The sequence below is a fragment of the Saccostrea echinata genome, unplaced genomic scaffold (assembly GCF_033153115.1).
Source record: "Saccostrea echinata isolate AGI-Se365-2 ecotype Australia unplaced genomic scaffold, CSIRO_AGI_Sech_v1 ptg000030l, whole genome shotgun sequence".
In the NCBI taxonomy this organism is placed as follows: domain Eukaryota; kingdom Metazoa; phylum Mollusca; class Bivalvia; order Ostreida; family Ostreidae; genus Saccostrea; species Saccostrea echinata.
The window spans coordinates 26,267,741-26,289,447 of NW_026889779.1; the positions used below are offsets into that span (position 1 = coordinate 26,267,741).

The 21,707-nt window shown below is 33.0% G+C and overlaps 1 protein-coding gene across 1 annotated transcript; it reads left to right on the forward strand.

Annotated features, from left to right (window-relative positions):
- Nucleotides 1–118: 118 nt before the first annotated feature.
- Nucleotides 119–20,962, forward strand: LOC133196984 (apoptosis-inducing factor 3-like). The gene is made up of 18 exons (XM_061332826.1): nt 119–151; nt 7,235–7,322; nt 7,904–8,637; nt 9,250–9,398; nt 9,926–10,145; nt 10,500–10,626; nt 11,554–11,666; nt 11,940–12,026; nt 12,627–12,718; nt 13,100–13,230; nt 13,774–13,889; nt 17,499–17,634; nt 17,746–17,822; nt 17,998–18,115; nt 18,256–18,354; nt 18,960–19,035; nt 19,180–19,284; nt 20,513–20,962. The coding sequence occupies exons 1-18, from the start codon at nt 119–121 to the stop codon at nt 20,565–20,567; spliced, it is 2,556 nt and encodes an 851-aa protein (XP_061188810.1). The 3' UTR covers nt 20,568–20,962.
- The last annotated feature ends 745 nt before the right edge of the window (nt 20,963–21,707 follow it).

Genomic DNA, 21,707 nt, shown 5'->3' on the forward strand with positions numbered 1-21,707 from the left:
TTATAGATAAAGTATTTGAACTGATTTTTGAATATGTTATCAAGACTGCAAATATCTAGAGTAACATCAAATATCTTTGTAAAATTCACTTCCGGTCGCGCGTTTAAATGTTCGCAAAATGAGAACTTGTCCCGGTGATATCACAGAAACGGTAAGAGATTTAGACACCAAACTTATAGGAGTATTAGACCTTGAGGAGTAGACAAAACCGTTTGGGTTAAGAGCGTCAGCCGTCACTTCCGGTCGTCACAGGAAGTGATCAAAGAAATAAAAAATTTTAACTTTTCTCTTTTGGAATAAGACTTGCATCATATAATTGTATCTTTTTCACAGTTACGATATGTGTTGGTCTCACTAGAAACAAAAAACGACAACTTCCGGTTATAAGAGAAAAACTACATAATAGGGTTTTTAATTTTCCCATACATATTGCTTATAGATAGGGTTCTTTAAATGATTTTTATATATGTTATTGAGACTGCAGATGTCTAGAGTGACGTGAAATATCTAAGTAGAATTCACTTCCGGTCGCGTGTTTTCTTGTCCTCAAAATGAAAACTTATTTCAGAGAGATCTCGGAAACGGCATGAGATTAGGACACTTAACTTATAGAAGTAATAAACTTTGGTGAGTAGGCAAAATATATAGGGTTTAACGCGTAAGCCGTCACTTCCGGTCGTCACAGGAAGTGATCAAAGAAATAAAAAATTTCAACTTTTCTTTTTAAAATTAGAACTTGCATCACTTTATCGGTCTCTTTCGCTGTTTTGAAATATGTTAGATTCTACCGGAAACAAAAACTTTAAACTTCCGGTCTTAAGAGATAAACTACGTTATTTCGTGGTTTAACTTTCTCATAAAAATCACTTATATATAAGTATTTGAAATGTTTTTTACATATGTTGCAGATACTGCTAAGTTCAGAAAAAAATTCAGTGATTTTTATTCAGTTCACTTCCGGTCGTGTGTTTTCCTGTCCTCAAAATTAGAATTTGTTCTCACAATTGTTCGGCAACAATAATAGACTGAAGTCTAAAAATTTCAGGACTTATAGTCAGTCATCAGTTCATTTGCATCGTGTAAAAATAGTGTGTCGTCATTACATGCGGTCGTGACAGGATACGAAGCAAAAAAGTATTTTTTTTAAAGTTATTTTGTTTCTACATAAGTTTTAGGCTAATACCAACGTTGGAAAAGACATGTTGATGCAAACAGGAAGTAGTATAACGGAAGACCTTCTCATTACTAGTAATGAGTTTCTAGTTCATTTTACTTTTGTAAACATAGATTTAGTTGTTATTTTCTTGCATGGCTTTGGGGGAAAAAAGTTTGTATCATCTGTCCTTTATAAAAATGCTAAATTATAAGTCGTAATATAGAAAACTTGTCATGTACACTGTACTTCATATTTTTTACACAGTTACCCATTAAACTTGCAGTTAAACTTATTCATTTTACTTTTGTTAACATAGATTTAGTTGTTATTTTCTTGCATGGCTTTGGGGAAAAAAAGTTTGTATCATCTGTCCTTTATAAAAATGCTAAATTATAAGTCGTAATATAGAAAACTTGTCATGTACACTGTACTTCTATGAGTGTAAGTCGATGAGCTTGAAAATCTAGGGAGATCGGAAAGCTAATTGTCCCAAACAACAAAAATTGGTCCTCTCAGCTAGAAACAGGATAAATGTAGCAGAAATTGGTCCTGTCAGCTAGATACAGGATAAAATGTGGCAGCTCTGCTTCATAATTCCATATAATATAGGACTTATACCCACCAGTGTATAGATAATGGTTCTAGAGTATCTTATACAGAGAGAATTTAAAACATCTATATTAGTACAAACATATTATGTTGTCAGGGTTGTACATTAACAATATTCTTTGATAAGAAACCTGTTTGGTGCATGGTATGATGATCATCAAAGTTTGAAGTAAATGCTTCTGTGTTTTGTATCCAAAGCTAATTTCACACTGATTTAGGTCTCTAGATTTTTTAAATTTAAATTTGTAAATTTTATTCAGAGTGATCAATAGCATGACTTATATTTAAAATTTATGGAAGGAAATTATGAGGTCTTTCCCATTTCCTGGTGTAAATACTTAAGCCCTATATAGGGATGTCAACAAGTACCGGGTACTCGATCAAACGTTCGAGTATCAAATACTAAAACTGTACTTAATTGCTTGGCTGTCTTTTTTTCATATTTCAAAGTCCATATATTTATTAAAAACTTATCAAAAAAATGTAACTTAAATATGCATTTATATCCATGTCTGTACAGTAATTAGCATCACCTGCACCCTTTAAGAATCACCCATGGCTGTGTATATACAGTATAATTACCGTGACCAATCATTGGAGACCATACAAAGCCGTTCTCCCCTTTTGTGACCCTAATTTTTGGATGGCTTTTATTTTTTAGCTCACCTGAGCTGAAAGCTCAAGTGAGCTTTTCTGATCACATTTTGTCTGTAGTCCGTCTGTCCGTCTGTCCGTCTGTCTGTAAACTTTTCACATTTTCGACTTCTTCTCCAGAACCACTGGGCCAATTTCAACCAAACTTGCCACAAAGCATCCTTGGGTAAAGGGGATTCAAGTTTGTTCAAATGAAGGGCCACGCCCTCTTTCAAGGGGAGATAATTAAGAATTAGTGAAAAATGAATAGCATCTTTAAAAAATCTTCTTCTCCAGAACCACAGGGCCAGGAAAGATGAAACTCATATGGAAGCATCCCCAGGTAGTGTAGATTCAAGTTTGTTCAAATCATGACCCCCGGGGGTAGGGCGGGGCCACAATGGAGGATCAAAGTTTTACATAGAAATATATAGGAAAAATCTTTAAAAATCTTCTTCTCAAGAACAGTAAAGCCATGAAGAGTCATATTTATATGGAAGCATCCCCAGGTAGTGTAGATTCAAGTTTGTTCAAATCATGACCCCCGGGGGTAGGGCGGGGCCACAATGGAGGATCAAAGTTTTACATAGAAATATATAGGAAAAATCTTTAAAAATCTTCTTCTCAAGAACAGTAAAGCCATGAAGAGCCATATTTATTTGGAAGCATCCTCAGGAAGTGTAGATTCAAGTTTGTTCAAATGATGACCCCCAGGGGTAGGGCGGGGCCACAATGGAGGATCAAAGTTTTACATAGAAATATATAGGAAAAATCTTTAAAAATCTTCTTCTCAAGAACAGTAAAGCCATGAAGAGTCATATTTATATGGAAGCATCCCCAGGTAGTGTAGATTCAAGTTTGTTCAAATCATGACCCCCAGGGGTAGGGCGGGGCCACATGGAGGATCAAAGTTTTACATAGAAATATATAGGAAAAATCTTTAAAAATCTTCTTCTCAAGAACAGTAAAGCCATGAAGAGTCATATTTATATGGAAGCATCCCCAGGTAGTGTAGATTCAAGTTTGTTCAAATCATGACCCCCGGGGGTAAGGCGGGCCACTATGGAAGATCAAAATTTTACATAGAAATATATAGGGAAAATCTTTAAAAATCTTCTTCTCAAGAACAGTAAAGCCATGAAGAGCCATATTTATATGAAAGCATCCTCAGGAAGTGTAGATTCAATTTTGTTCAAATCATGACCCCTGGGGGTAGGGCGGGGCCACAATGGAGGATCAAAGTTTTTACATAGAAATATATAGGAATAATCTTTAAAAATCTTCTTCTCAAGAACAGTAAAGCCATGAAGAGTCATATTTATGTGGAAGCATCCTCAGGAAGTGTAGATTCAAGTTTGTTCAAATCATGACCCCTGGGGGTAGGGCGGGGCCACAATGGAGGATCAAAGTTTTACATAGAAATATATAGGAAAAATCTTCTTCTCAAGAACAGCAAAGCCATGATGAGTCAAATTTATATGGAAGCATCCTCAGGTAGTGTAGATTCAATTTTGTTCAAATGATGACCCCCGGGGGTAGGGTGGGGCCCAATGGGGGATCGAAAGTTTTACATAAGAACATATAGAAAAAAAAATTTCTTCTCAAGAACAGAAAAGCTATGTTAGTCTTATTGATATGGAAGCATCCTCGGGTAATGTAGATTCAAGTTTGTTCAAATGATGACCCCTGAGATGGGGAGGAGCTACAATGGGGAATCAAATTTTTACAAAGGAATAAATGGGAAAATTCTTTTAAAATCTTCTCAAGTACAACAAATTCATTTGTTTTATTGACGTGAAAGCATCATCAGGTAGTTTTAAAATTCAAGCCCCCCCCCGTTCATTACTGAACTGATTTGTGCCTTAGTCTAGCCAGTGTGCTCAGGTGAGCGATGTGGCCCATGGGCCTCTTGTTTTTATTTTCAATGAACATCATTTTATTATGATCTATTAATTATCCTTGGAAAATTTAGTTAGCATATGTAGCAAAATAGGACATAGAAATGCAATTCTAAAGTAGAGAAATATTTAAAAGTAACTGCAAAGATAAAAAAAATTTTAAAGTCAGGTGTGCATTGTAAATTTAGCGTACAAACGAGGGAAAACAACCATATATTTAAGGAATCAATGTCTAGTTTGTGATAAGGAATTTGATTTACAAATATATATATTTACCAAGGCTCGGGGATAAAAAACACACAACTAGTTGGATAAAAATCATATCCAACTACAAATCATGGGAGATTCTTTTTATCCCATGTTTAATACTTCACAACCAGTGTTTAATACACTGTTTTATGTAGGACTCCACTTTATTTTACTTCATCACTCTAACGCAAAAACCATTGTGACGTCACAACTGCACTTAACTGTGGTTTATGGAAAAAAATATCCAATGAGTCATATCCACTGGATAAAGGGGTAAACATGGGATATATATATATATATATATATATATATATATATATATATATATATATATATATATATATATATATATATATATATATACAGTTGAACTTCGATATCTCAAACATCGATATCTCGAATACCATGGATATGTCGAAGTGATTTGGAAATCCCCACCACTCATTCTTTAAGTATTTTATCCTTGATATATTGAGTCATCAGATACTGTTTCTTGAAGTTTTTTTCAGTCCCGTGGAGTTTGAGAAAATGGTTTGACTGTAGAATAATTATACTTCACTAAATATTAATAACTGCCCCATCATTATGTAAAGAGTTAGAAATATTTTCACACCATATCTGCCATATGGTAACACATTACTGCTACATTGCAAGAAATGTTAAAAAAGAAATACTAAAGCAGCTTCAAAACAGCAGTGGAACTAGGTCTTATATGTATAGAAGTTACATATAATTGGCATGGTAATGTTTTGTTTTATGATGCGGTAATGCTCAGTATGTGGCAATAATGACAATTTTGAAAATGTAGCGGTAATTTAATGCATCCCTGCAATGTACAAATGAAAGTGTAATAAGTAATAAACTTAGGTATATAAAGACACTCCCATCATGCCATTGTTAGTCAGGCATTAAACGACAAGAATATACTGACAACTTTACACTACAAAACATGTTATGTTACCATATATAGCTCAGCTGGGTCTAGGAAGAGGGGCCTGACATGTCTTTGATAACTTGATAGGTATATATTTTATTGTTGTCTACATATAAGAAACGGTAAAGAAAGGTTACTCAGTCTGTTGAGAGCCTAGCTTGTCTACTGCAATAGAGAGCAGTGTATCACCACTCTTAAAGAAATATATCATCCCTCGAAAGGACAATATATAACATACCCAAACAGGGTACAATATATCATCTCTCAAAAGGACAATATATAATGTACCCAAACAGGGTACAATATATCATCCCTGTCCCTGTATATGCAGACCATGAAGAGTTTGACCGGGACTCCAATATAAGAATAATGCATTAATGTGTGCAATGCACAGGCACCTGATGTTACTTATTTTTCTTTTAATAAAAAATATACCCCCTACCTGAATTATTAGGTAGGGGGTATATTTTTTTATTAAAAGAAAAATAAGTAATGTCAGGTGCCTGTGGTGCAATGTTATCAAGATACATGTATCAATTATTTTTCTGCAACACTAGAATTTGCTTTGGGTATTGTTATTCACTTTTTACTTAATATTAATTTCCAGTGCAGATTGGCCATGTTGACCTAGAAAGGCAGACTTAGTTTTTTTCAGTTTTCATTTAGTTTTGAATAAGGATCTATAGGAATATCAAAGAGACTATAAAAATGATGACTCAAAGACCATCAAAAACAGATATTGTCCTTACTGGAAACTACTTGAAAAATAATCTAATCATTGATATTTAACATGTTGCCAAAGAGCACCTGATAAACAATTATGTACTACATAGTTTTTTAAGATATTAAGCTAAAATCCAGTCTGGTTGTATACCCTCCTGAGTGGACATGACTACGTATTATTTAAGTATAATATATATATCTCCAACAAAATTGTATAATGTTAATTGATATTAACTCTGATTCCTTTTCCTAATATTATTTTTTTTAAATCTTATATCTGTGTGGTAAAAAGCTTTTTTGATACCTAGCTTATTCCTTCATGTTCATTCAAGGTTTGGATACAAGTACTGTATAGTGATTTACGAATCTGTTGTATGATTTACAAGTTTCTGTTATCATGTTCTAATTTATGATCCCTCTCTATAAGTACTGATATATCTTCTCAGACCCATGCTGCTTGTCAGGTGTTGTGATATTACAGGTATTTAAAGATTACAAACAAGGTCTCTCTTACTCTAAACGTGCGCCAAGTTTTTACTCTAGGAAGTCAGAATTTGTTATGGTAGGTAGGCTTTGATTTTTAAATTTGTATATGGTAGAAATAACATACAGCTACATGTATTATATTTATCTGTATTTTGTTTCATAGTGTGAAAAGAAGTATGCATAACTTTATTTCTATATAATAATTATTAAGTTTAACTCTTTTAATCTTATAAGATTAATGAAAACAACGCCTGTTAGTCTCTTTTAAGTAATTCTTTATTGATTCATATTTTTAATGACTCTAAAAACTTGATATTTAGATAATAAACAATTATTTTAGTATTTGTAAATGTCAACCCCCATCATGAAATTCATTCCACCATAGTTAGTATTCTGGACTATATAATGAGCTGATTTTGGTACAGGGTATATATCTTGATATTGGTGACTTACAAATTAAGTTCAATTTTCATGTTGATTGACCCAATTTTATGAAAGTTATTGCCCTTAAATTTTGAAAATTTTTAATAATTCACTGTTTTCCAGACATTTTTGGCTGTGCTTGTAGATAATGAGCTGATTTTTGGTGTGTCCCTTGATATTGATGACTTACAGATTAAGTTTGAGTTTTGTGGTGATTTTATTTTTATGAAAGCTATGGCCCTTAGACTTTCAAATATTTAAATTATTCACTGTCTTTTATATCTTTTTCATGATTGCTTTGCTTGTAAGAGATCACTGTTTCATGCGGCTTAAGTATGTTGTGGTATAGGGAATTTAAGTGATTCTAGAAAACAAAAATAGCAAGTATAATACTTTATTTCTGTGCTATTTCCATCATTTGTCATTTTCACATTCTTGGACTTTCACATATAAAACTTGCATGTCAACGGGGGCATTCTTGTCACCCTGACACATCTAGTTAAATGTTTGTATGGAAAAGAGTGTAAATAAAATATCCAAGTTCAGATTATGAAAGATTTATCTGAAACTGTCTAATGCAAGTACAAAATACCTTGTGGATAATTGAATTTGCACTCAGTATTTGAATACGGGTATGTCACAAGTTTTATTTAAGATTACGTACATGTACTAATATATATGCATGCAACACATGTATTTATAGGAAAGTTTGATTTAATCCAGATATATTATGACATAAACATGCATTATAATTTTCATAAAACTTATTAATTCTGACCTTTGATTTTTTAGCTGGAGAATCCGTGAAGAAGAGGTCTGGCAGCAAAAAAACCAATGGTGTAGAAGCCAGGACGTCTAAAAATATAGACCCTGATTCTGTAAATTCTCCATCTGGTAAATCAGAAAACGCGGACAATACACCTATAAACAGAACCAGTCTCCCAGTTACCAAAGAGGAGCCGACAAAGGATAATAGTGCTAATGCTCAAGATAATTCTAGTGTAGTGAATGGTGAACAAAACACTACAACAACTAAAAAATCGGAGGAATCTAGTGAAACACATATTATTGATGATTCTGAAGATTCTGTAAAAGCTAATGACACTAGTGTAGAAAATTCTGATACTAGTAAAACAGTGAACTCTGAGGAAACTACACTGAAAGTAGAGGAGCAGGAAGAAGAGAAATCTGAATTGGAAACTTTGGAAAAAGGTCCTTTAGAAGAAGAGGATCTCGACAAAGAAGTTCAAATCCAAGCTGAGGAACCTCAAAAAGAGGCTGAAGATTTGAAGGAGAATCAGAAAGAGACTGAGGAGTCTGAGGTAAAGGATACTGAAGAGGAGGAGACAGGAGAAGGTTCTGAGGACACAAATGAGGAGCTGCCCCCAGAGGAGCCTACCACATCACTAGACAGTAAAGAAGAGGAGCCACCAGATACCACACAGGAGGCACCACAAGACACAACAGAGGAGTTAGCCAAAACAGAAGAGAACAAAGACGACTCACAACCAGACAACACAGAGGAGGTAACACAAGACAAATCTAAGACACATCCATAGCAGATTACTATAGAGATATCATTAGGTGAACCAACTGCATGAAAAATTGTCATGATTGGTGATATGACTATGATGTGTGGAGTTTTCAAGTAAGAATTAACACTGTATCTTTGCACAAATCATTTTCATGGAGACACAACCTAGACAAAAGTTAGGAGACATTATGAGATCTAATGTTCAGTGTTCACCAGGTATATGTAAGAAGTGCCCTACAAATGGCAGATGGTCCTCAAAGTGACCACAGTGTTGCTGTATTTCTCATTATAGCTAGTCTTTGTGCATACAGCAGGACTTATCTGCAGTTAAGGACTGGTAGTTGTCATTTATAACAGATGTATTACATCTTTAATGATCAGATAGACACTTCACCATTAATGTGTTAACATTGTCATCTCCAGGAAAAGGTCATAAAACAGTGATCAAAACATATGTTCCAAATTCTGGGAACTAGGATTTCTTTAACTTGTACAAACTTAAGTAAAATACCTGGAATCTTGTGCACACTTTGAAATAATTTCCAGTATATTTTACTGCGTATTGACAAAGAATTCTTTAATACTGCTTATTGTGTTTTTATAGACAGAGGATCAGGAGGAACCAGACAAAGGAGAACCAGTTCAGATTGTCACCATTAGTGTTGGCCTGGAGCAGGAGGAGGATACAGTAGAAGATATGGCAGACACAGTGTCCGCAGTTGTCTGTAACGAATCTGATCTCAAGGATGGGGAGTGAGTAATCATAGTACCTACAATATGATAAGTTATTTCTTGTGGAATGTGAATACTCACAGTGGAATCATTTTCATTTGTGGGGGGTCAGTGTTACTGGGCATTCAAAAATTTAATGGTGTGTGGAGATGTAATTTCATGGGTAACATATTTATACAGAAGATTCAATGAAATGACACATTGACAAAGTAATGGTTTGTGGAGATGTTAATTCATGGTAGAGGGTGAACCACAAAATTTAAGAACATTGGTCCCCCATTGAACAGTGATGATTCCAAAATATTACTCAGGTTTATATTGAAATTTATGTATTTTTGATTCTATACACCTATTGATACTTTTTGGTAAGTAGTTTCTCATTCCATATTCAATCTAGCAAATGACACATTCATTTGTATGAGTTAAAAGGATATTTTATTTTATCTATCATATAAAAAAGATGTTTAAAGGGAATGAAAAACAACTACGAATTCAAATTTGGACTTGAAAGGTACATGTGTAAAATATTTTGATGTTTATGTTCATAGGATGAAGGAATTTGACCTTGGTGATGGGAAGGTCCTTGTTGTTCGAGAAGGATCAGAATTCCATGCTCTTGGATCTAAGTGCACACACTATGGGGCCCAACTTGTCAATGGAAGTTACTGTAATGGTAGAGTTCGCTGCCCTTGGCATGGAGCTTGCTTCAGTGTGAAAACAGGGGATATTGAAGATTTCCCAGGCTTAGATAGCATTCCAAAGTTCAAGGTGAATAATAAACATTGAAAATGGTTTGCATAGTCATGATATGCTGAAAAACCAAATACATTTGTACATGCAGGAGGAGTGTAGCCTGAGTGCAGAAGTTTTCAGTGCATGTAATTCTACAAAATTTAAAATGGCTTATGCTTTTCTATCTACTTTATATTAATTAAGATTTTTGAGAAAAAAATGTTGATCTATTATAGATGTATGCATGTGTGTGTGCTTGCATTTGTTGTAGCTAGATGTGTCGCCCTTGAAATTCATTCATTGTATTTTATTTAGATATTTGTGTATTAATTGTTCTAGAACTTCAAATTTTTTGAAAACATTCTGAATGACTTTCTCACAACTTTCCAGGTTGAAGTTGTAGATGGTAGTGTTAAAGTCACTGCAGCCAAATCAGCACTAGCTAATCCAAAAGTCCAGCGTAGCATGTGTAAAGCAGCAAAACCCAGTGACAAAAAAGTCCTAATCATAGGTGGAGGTAAGAATTAGGACATATTTCTTTTTAGCTCTCAGTTAATTTGAAATGTCTTTTAGTACATACATGTATGTATTTAAGGAATGTTTTAAGTTTAGTGTGAGTTATTGGTGTGTAAATCACACAGACTTGTCACGTAGGCATATTTCATGAAAAATATGCCTACGTGCAAGTCTGTGTGATTTACACACCAATAATTCACACTAAACTTAAAAACATTCCTTATATTTACATTTTACATGTTCAAAAGCACCAAAAATATACTCAATGTTTGAATTATGCGCTGCCCTATATTGTTACATTTTTATTAATGTCTCTGTAGCTCATTGTGACGACATTTTAGCGCGAGTTTCTCTGTGCCTGAGTATACACAAAAATGGCATGCAAATCAATTCCACAGTTGGCTTAGTAGAAAAACATAGCAAATGTAAATATTAATGATTATATACTGTATATTAGGTAATTTTGGCATTGGGAATATTCAGTACATTTGATACTGCAAGTCGTTTTAATTCCATGGTGTTAAAATTTCATGATTTCTCAAAAAGTACCAATCGCGATGGTTTTATTTTCATGCTGTAAGAAATTAATTTAAATTTCCTGTAAGCATTTAAACGTTTTTAAAAACTAATGATAGCATTCACTATGGGTTTAATTTCGCAGAAAAATGATGAATCACGAACATAGTGAAATTAAAACCATCGTGATTATTTGCCAATTGACAGTATCAATAAAGGAGTTGAAGTTTTGGCAGTTTTATATTTTCATTGATGGATTTTTTTTTCATTTTTATACTCTGTATAGTAACTGTTTAAACTTTATGGAGATGTTGGCACTTGATTTTTTGGCATTTTTATCTGATTAGCCAAATAAACCAACTTTTGCATCATGCTAAAATTATCAAATATTTGGTACTGTGTACAATTTCAGGACCTTCATCTGTGACATGTGCTGAAACACTGAGGCAAGAGGGGTTTACAGGGGAAATCACCATAGCAACACAAGAAAACAATATTCCTTATGACAGACCCAAACTTAGCAAGGTTAACTGGAGTTTGTTGACTCTCTGATACAAACATTTTTATATCTAAATGAGGTTTCAAAATTTCTTGGGTTTTCTTCTTTTCTCCTTTTTTTTCGATTTTGGTTTTCGTCAGTTGTATCACAGGATGACAATAATACATTTTCAAAGTAATTCACAGTCATGTATTTAGCACGCATTTATTAAACTGTTGTAATTTTGTCATAAATTTAACTCCAAGAGAAGATTTTAAAGGTTGGACATATTAAAAATAACAAATATGACTTATTTTCAGGCAATGGACCTAACAGCTGATAAGATAGCTCTCAGGAGTGCAGACTTCTATTCCAAAGCTTACATCAACATTCTCAAACAGAAACAGGTACCACTTGATTTATTTATATTTCTGACATGTGTCAACTTGAGGTCACCTGGACCATGGGATTTGATTGTTCTCCATTAACCTCACTTGATGATCGAGTCTTACTCAGTGAATTAATAATGTAGCATGAGGATATGGAAATTTGAATCTGTAAAATTTTTAAGCATTGTTCTGAACCATTTCAATTTGTAAGTACATGTAGGTAGCAGTTAAAGAAATTCAGTCAGTGTGCCGATTGTTTTATTACTTAAGCATTCTAAAGAGGCAGATTTTGTCTTGATCAGTGTGAAACAAAATGTTGAACATTTGATTGCTTTGAAAAGTTACTTTTTTCAGAACAACTTTGTAGTCCATAGAGATTTTTAGCCAAACATCAATCATTTTTAATACTTTTTTTAAAAATTGATTTACAATCTACAGAATGACAATACTAAATGCATAATAAAAAAATCTATCCAGATGACAGCAGGCTTCTACACCTTGAATTGGTAGACAGTCACTGTGGAAAGAGGAGGGGACAATTTACTAATATTGCCCTCATTGCCATTGAATAGATGTATGATATTTCATTAATTATTCCTTGTGTTTTATGATATTCAGGCGACTGCTGTAGACACATCAAGCAAGACAGTCAGCTTCAAAGATGGCAGTACAGAGTCATATACATCACTTGTCATCGCAACAGGAGGGCGGTAAGACAATTTGTCAAGTTAGATAAAATTGGCCTTGATTAAGCTAAGACTATTTAGACAACTATATGTTATTCTTGATGAATCAGTGTATCAAACATTTATTTTATTTTATGTAATAATAAGACTTTATATTAATTAAAACAGTATTGTTTACTTAAAAAAAGTAAACTATGAATTAAATCAGTTAAATAGAATAAAGCAAAATATTATATGCTAAAAATTCACTGTAAAATATTTTACAGACTCAATTGTAATCAAATTTCCCTCATTTCGGGGAAACAATATGAAAAATTGAGGTACTTATCAAAGGTAAATTTTTAAGAACTTAAAAAGAACACCATTTCACATTCACAAGTATCTGAGGTTTGACCTTTATTTTAGTCCACGGGTCTTACCAATCCCTGGGACGGATCTAGAGAATGTGTATCAGCTGAGGACTCCAGAGGATGCCAATCAAATCGTGGAAAAGGCTGCTGGCAAAAATGTGGTCATTATTGGATCTTCATTCATTGGTTTGTATGATGAAGTTGTGTAATGTTAATGCCAGTTTTTGTCAGTATACAGGAATCCAATAATTTAAAGATTCTGATATATTCTGTAACATTGCTCATCAAGTGTTTACTTTTAGTCAAAATTTAAAAAAAAATTTAAAACTTGTATCTGGTATATTACAAATGTAAAACTGATTTTCAAAGCATTTCATTAAATGAATGCAAGGAATATTTTCATGGTTTCCACATTTTGAGTGAACATACTATGTATACCATAGGGTTATCATAATTAATGCTAAGATATGGTCCATTTCCAATATTAATTGTACTGTTTTTAGTTCAACTGAAAATTTTAAAGATTAATATTTCTATAAGCAGAATTATTTGTGAGGTACTGCTGCAGTACATTAGATAGAACATCACTTCCAACATTGATCTTTATGACTTTTTTCCACAACAAATAATAAGAATTACTGAGGTAGACGCTTGTAGATGCTGGCTAAATTTGTTGCATAAGTAAAGCAGGCCAATGGTGTGGTAACTTAGGTTGAATTTCTTGAACAGGAATGGAGGTGGCATCTACACTAGCTGGCACTGCTGCCACTGTTTCAGTGGTGGACATAATCAAAGTCCCCTTCCAGCTGGTTCTCGGAGAGAAAGTGGGATCTTTTTTACAGAAGGTACCACCTAATGCTTAGTTTCTTGTTTATGTGCTTCTTTAGTGGTGCAAACATATTAAAACCTTGAAGACACAGATATTCTATAAATTCAGTGGTTTGCTTTTAATATTCTTATCCTTTTTGCCTGATTTTAAAATTTAGAGCATCTTGAAGAGCGGGGCCTTATAAAGGGCTTCATTTGCATTACTTTTGTACGTGTAGTATGAAAAGTGAGGTGAAGCAATAGTTTTGCGATAAAGACAATAAAAAAATTCATTTATACTCTGTATTTTAAAATTGGTAAGATATTTAAGATATAAATAATGAAATCAGAAAACAAAAAATATATAGAACACAAGAAAATCTGTCTTCTAGGTTTAGATCTGATTCTTTGGTGATGGGATTCATTTGTTTGTGTCTTGCAGCATAATGGTGCTTTACTGTCATATATCTATATTGTTCACTGAGAATGTTAGCACTGATTTTCCTCATGATTATTCACAATAAACACTGCACTTCTTAATCTTTATCACTTGCACATTTGCTCAGACAGTTTATCATGCTTTTAAAATCCATGCACTATTACATGTAATTATGTTCTTTTCATACATACTTATTTATTGCCAAAGTGCAGAGCATACTATTATTTACCAAAGTGTAGGTTGATGTTTTAAAGTTGAGAACTAAATACTGGATAGCATGAATTAGTCATGTACCAATTAAGATACTGATAAACAAGGTGGACAGTGTCTTGTGCAAATGTCTTGTTGGTGCATTTAGTATGCTTCAGCTCAATAGTCAAGTATTTAAAAAATTAAATACTCAGTGTATTAGACATACACGTATGGATATGAGTCTGTCTGCCTTGTGTAAATAACAGGAACAATGCCATGTGGAATTCTTCTTATTGACAGTTTAATTTGCATTGAAAGAATGAAAATATGAAAATCATTCATCTGTCAAAATATGCATTATCTAGCTGTTAGATAATCTTTGCAGACCCAAGTTATGAGGCATTTGAAATATTCAAAACACAGTCTTCTATATTTCTAGTACATGTTCATCTCAACATTTTACTGCACACAACCCTTTCCAAAAAAAAATTATTTCAAAATATTCCTTGCATTCATTTCTGGAATCAGTGTGTATTAAATTTAACTGAGAACTGTTCTGCTTAGGGATGGAGGTAGCGGCTTGTTTAGTAGACAAAGCTAGTTCAGTGTCAGTGTTAGTTAGAGGAAAAGCCCCATTTCAAAATATTCTAGGATTAAAAATTGGCGCCCTGCTTAAAAAGGTAAAATCTCAGTTACATTTATAGCAAATACATTGTACTTGTATGTTTTTATCAAATGATTGTCTTGCTGTCCACTTTGTTTGCTATATTTATAGATCACATTCCTTATAAGATTCCAAGATAAGCTATTAAGATATTTAAATTAGATTTTGTTAGATTCCCTTTCTCTGCCTTACACTCAGAAAAATGACCCTGACTCAAACTTTTTGTGCAGTTTCTCAAAGTGAATATTTTTTTTTCAAATTGAAGGACAAAACTAATAATTAATTAAAATAATTTCCTAACTTATCTGTCAACTGTAAATAACTTAAAGTAAATAATTACCAAGAAAAATCAAGCAAACCTCTGAGTCACTCCTTAACAATGTAAATTATTGTCAGAAGTAAAATATACAAGTTTACGTTTTATACTTAAAAATTTAATTACACTCTTTTTTTCTCACTTTAGCCAAAGCTTTTCTGATCAAAGTTTATTGGTCGTTTATCAACATTGTGGGCATGAACCAATGGGCCAATTTTAAACAAACTTAGCACAGAGAATCCTTGGGTGTAGGGGATTCATATTTGTCTAAATATAGGGCCATGTCCCATTCCAAGGGGAGATAAATTAGAAAATTCAATTATAGTCTGGGATTTTATAAAAAGCTTTTCAAGAACCTTTGATCCAGTAGAAATGAATCTTACATGATAGTGTTCATGGTCCCAGGGGGTAGGGTAGGGTTGGGTCACAATAGGGGAATCAAAGTTTAACAAACAAAATATATATAGTAAACAATCTTTAACAACTTTTTCCTCATGAGCAGCAGGGCCTTGACTAGTCTTATTAATGTGCAAGTATCGTCAGATTCAAATTTGTTCAGATCATAGCCACCAAGGGATGTGGTGGGGCCAAAGTAGAAGATCAAGTTTTACAAAGCAATATATAGGGAAAAATCTGTAAAAATCTTCTCAAGAATAGCAGAACCATGATTACTCATGTATTAAGGAGGTTCATTCCTGAGCTTTTGGGCAGATTTTTGTGTAAACCCCTATCTAAAAAATTCTGCATAATGTTTTAGTTCTTACAATAAATTTGGATTCTGCAATGCCAATTTAACTATATACAATTAAAACCCCTTGATTAAATACCATACTGAAAGCATTAAGTTGGGAACTATATTTTGTGGCGGAAGGTTTTATAGAAGAAAATGATCAATTTTTCCTCATTCGAATTATTTACAGTATTGTTAAGTTTGGATTCCTATTTTTACATGCAGCCTGCACACAAAGTTATTTTGAGCAGTGAAATGTTTTGTGCTGGTCCTAAATAATATATTAAATTAACCGTTATGAATTCTGTCATCAAATAGGTCAAATATATTGTGAAAGTTCTGGGGGCAAAATAGCCCATTTTAGGCTCAAAATTAGCACTATTTTAGTTATTTCTAAAAATTAACATCACAGACCCCCACTTTTAATCTTATTTTCTGAATAAACAAGATAATTTTAACCATTCTGCTTAAACTCAGAAAAATGTCATTACTTTCAAATGATTTTATTGCTTGTTAAATTTTTAATGCCAGAAAAATGACATTTTTTGAGTGCAAAAAGGTCAAATAATTGACTATGCGAAGTAATTTGAAACTTTTTTTGTTGTCACAAATTTTATAGAGACTATTCAAGACAAAAAAAGACTGCATTTGTTCCCATCATTTATTTGGTTAAAAATATTAGAGGAAAAACTTTGAAAAATTGATTTATAAGTTAGACGTAATTACAGTGCAAAGAGGTCATATTAAATGCTCCGTAGCGCCGAAAGAAGCGCATTGACCCTCATTTTTGGTTTAGTGCAGATTGAAGTTTGTTCAATTTATGGCCCCTGGGAGTAGAGTGGGGCTACAGTAGGTTATCAAAATTTTATGGGAGAATATATAGAAAAAAATCTTTTAAAAAAGCTTTTTGTAAAGAACAGCAGGGCCATGATTATTGATACATGTATTAATATGGAAGCCTTTTCAGGTAGTATAGACTGAAATTTATTAAAATCATGATCCCCCTGGGGTACAAGATTGGGCTACAAGAGGATCAACGTTTTACATGGGAGTATATTTATAGAGAAAAATCTTTCAAGAACTACAAGTCCATGATAAGTGATATTAATATGCAAGAATCCTCAAGTAGTGTTTCAGTCATAGTCCCTGGGGGAAGGGTTGGGCCTCTGCTCAAAAGAACAGCAGCTCCAAGGTGTCTCAGGTTAACATTGTGACCCATGGGCCTCTTGTTAAATTTTGATTTTTGTAACAGCATTTTTGTTCAACAATTCTTTTAAAACTTATTTCTGGATAATATTCTTTATAGATGCATGAAGACAATGGAGTGAAGTTTTATTTTGAGAGGGGGATCAAGGAATTTGTGGGGAGTGATGGTAAAGTGACTGAAGCTGTTTTATCTGATGACACAAAGCTACCAGCAGATGTGTGCATTATGGGAGTAGGTAAGGGTAACAGGAATCTCCCATAAAATCTAAAGACATATTTATGTGGAAGCTGGATTACTATTAATTTACTCAATTGTATTATACTTGAGACTAAAATCTCTTTTGCAGGTGTGGTTCCTGCTACTGATTTCATTAAAGATTCTGGTATAGAAATGACTGACAGAGGATTCATTCCAGTAAATAAAGTAGGTAACAGTAACTAAGACTATAATATTATTAATTTAGATTTGCAAATAGGAGAGAAGCAAAGAAAAATGATGTATTTGTGAAAAAAAGGAGTTTTTATTGATGGAAAGAAATGGAATGTAAACATATCCCATCAAGAACAGATGTACATGTACTCTTGATTTTGTTTTTCAGATGATGCAGACAAATCAACCAGATGTCTATGCAACTGGTGACATTGTGGAATTCCCACTCTTCAGTGTTGGAGATCAAAAAGTAAATGTCCAGCACTGGCAGATGGCCCATGCACATGGTATGGTCAATCAGTCTTCTTTTACATTTATTTGTTACATTATTATAGTCACAAAACAACACAAGTCAAATTACATACAGAAAATACTTGTGCCACTGTTAACAAATGATATCTAAGTAATATAAGTATTTTATTTCTAGGAAAAACAGCAGCCCTTGGAATTTTGGGAAGAGATGAACAAATTAGAAGTGTGCCATTTTTTTGGACAGTACAGTATAAGAAAAGTATTCGCTACACAGGTGACTATTTTTAATATGTAGTGACTATGAAAAAAGCTCATAGAATTGGTGTTGTAACATGTTTATGTCCTTCTAACATGATTAAAAGAGGAGATAAATGAGAATAAGTTACCAGTCCTTAAAGTGATGTGGTCTTTATCTTTTGTAAACATCTGATAACAAAACCGCTTGGCTCAAAAACAGGTTTCATGTGAAACAGATATATTTAATCCAGCAAGTTTCACCTAATAGTCAGAACATATCATAGTCTTTCAATGATAAATTTAATATCTTGAATAAAATTTTCTCAAGCAGAGGGTCTTGCATAATTACCCCCCCCCCCCAAAAAAAGTTCGCATGAATAAAATGTGATTTACAGTACTTGTCCTCTCTGTGCCCCAAAGAACATAGAGACTATTCTTCCATCAGTAATACATACAGGTATATATTAAGTATGATACTCATGTACAAGAGAATTTTCTTGAGAAAGTAATTTCATAATCTATTGACTCCATTTTAGATGTATATCAGATCATGCTTAATGTGCTAAATTATGGACTATATTACTCTAGGAGACATTTATGTAGTGCTAGCTGTGACTTTTGTTTTTGACTTTTGTTATCAAGGTTATGGTCCAGGATATGATGACATCATTGTACATGGAGACCTCGATGCTCCAAAGTTCATCGCCTACTACACAAAGTAAGCTGATCACATGGCCATCACATAATACATGTCCTTAAAATTACCAATTGAAAGGAATTCATTGAATAACAGAAAACATTATTGTAATATATTGCCTATTTATTCCTGATTTTCATTTGTTTGGCAATTTGTTTTTTAAAGAGGAGATGAGGTTGTGGCAGCTGCAAGTTTGAACTTTGACCCTTTTGTGTCCCGCATTGCTGATATGATGCTGATTGGAGAAAAGATCCTAAAAAGTGAAGTCCAGTAAGTGTAGATTATATATTTACATCTTCAGAAGTGAACTTCTTTAAAGGTGCTTGGACACAGATTTGAAGTTAATATTTTCTCAAATTTTCTGTATAATTTCATGACTTATATGTTGCTATAGCATTTCATACTAAAATATAATAAAAATCTTATTTCATCTCGAAGTTATTAAAACTTTGAATTTCTGGACGAGTTGGATTGACACATCTTTGCTCTTTCACATATTTTAATTTTTTTCTAAATACTTAAGAAAAGTGGCAATTTTGTTGTGTATTAATGAAAAATATTAGAACTACAACACAGAAAATTCAGAGTAGAAATGTTCGAAAGCAAAACCCACTCACAGTATTGTAAGTTCGTGCTCAGTGGTGTGTGCAGAGTTTAACAATTGAACACACCCGGTGAATCGTAAACATTAACAATAACAGAGCTCATGCCCTGTTTACAAAAACAGTTTACGTTTCACAGGTGTGTTCAATTTGTTAAAGTCCGTACACATCACAGAGCACAGACCGACAATACTGGTGAGTTGGTTTTGCTTTCGAACATTTCTACTCTGAATTTTCTGGATTATAGATGTAATATTTCGCATTTATACATAACAAAATCGCTTCTTTTCTTAAAAATTAAGGATGAAGTTCAAATTTGTGTAAGTGCAAAGATGTGTTAATCAAACACGTCCCAGAATTCGTAGTTCCAATAATTTCCAGATAAAATAAGTTTTTAATTATATTTTCGTGTGAAATGCTATTGCAATATATAAGTCTTGATATTATACAGAAAATTTTAGAAAATATTAAGTTCAAATCTGTGTCTAAGCACTTTTAAGGGCAAATAATGTACATTGTCTTTAAAGACGAACTCCATAAAGTTTATTAGAATTGAAACATAATGTTCAACACTGAGGTCCAGTATGAATAAATTATGTAATTTTTTAACAACCCGTCCTTGCAATTGTTAGATTTATTTAAGATATACTGAGTACTAAGACCGTATGATGTTTAAACTGCTTTTCTCCAAAAGTCTTTTTTCTGTATATATATTGCCATTATATATCAGTAGAATCAATTATCATTTAAACTTCCATGTAGGTGTATTGCTATCAAAGTGATTCCTGCAATTTACTTAAAACACAGATTTCTTATTTAATACAACATACACGTACAATATACTACTTGTTGAAATGGTTGACTATAAAGGATTATTTCCCTTTGATTATTGATAGATCCAGTGCTGATGGATGGCTGTCAAGGTTTGAGAAACTCTTGGTGAAAGCCTAGGACCAATAGATCATGCTTAAATCATCCAGACCTATCATCACTTCCTGTACTGATGCAATAATCAACTACACGCTTATTATTAGTGCATTTATCAAATGAGTGATTTACATGTATTCAGTAAACTTTCATGTGTTGTCTTCACTTTTGCTTCTGACAGAGCATTTGTTTGTAGAGTGTGATTCAATGTATCTGATATAATCTAGGAAATGTTGAAAAAAAAGTGCTTTACATGTATTTAAATTTTAAAGCAAGATATGGTTAGTGGGTGTAAATGCATTTACTACAGTGTAGTATTGTTAAATTAGCAAAAATGTGTACATGGACTTATTTCAAATCAATGAAATTTCATTACAGCTGTACATCTTAGGAAATATTACTTTACAATAAATCTGTATAACATATTTAAAAAAGTGCCTTATTATCATCCCCTCCAAAATACATGAAGGATATCACTTCATCTGTGCAAATCATGCCTTTGTCGTAATTACCATCTACGCAATAATATACAGCGAGTGTCTTTGTAATGGAGATTGACACTGAAAACTCATAAACATAAATATGTCTTGAGGTCATTTGGACAAAGTTCAAGGTCACTGGTAGAAAAAGAAAATTTGTGTTTGATCTTTATTTTCATGAGAAACATTGATATTTATATTCAACTGCAATGCTTCTTATGGCCTGAAATTGTGCATTGACCATTACCAAAGGCCAGTTAGACAAGTTCAAGGTCATTGTCAGAAAAATATACAATTCCTGTCCTGACCCATTTTTTTTTTAATAATGGGAAATTATTGAAAATTTACATTGGTAAAAATATTGCACATTACCTAAAGGACATTGGGAAACGAGGCTTTAGCAACAAAACTGGCTCCCATTGAGGCCATACATGTAAATTTGTAATAAAAAATATGGGAAGTTGATACTTTACAAAAAGTGAAATAGCATACACACACTAGAGAGGACAAACAAGATCATTTTTTTCATACTTTCACACAATTTTTCGATATGAGTGGGTCTTTGCTCCATTTTTTTGAAAGTTTATCCTCGAAATTTGCATAAAAATATACATTTTTTGGTTAACAAAAACATGGAGGAAAGATCCACTATACCTTAAAAATACAGAACATTCTGAGAAATAAA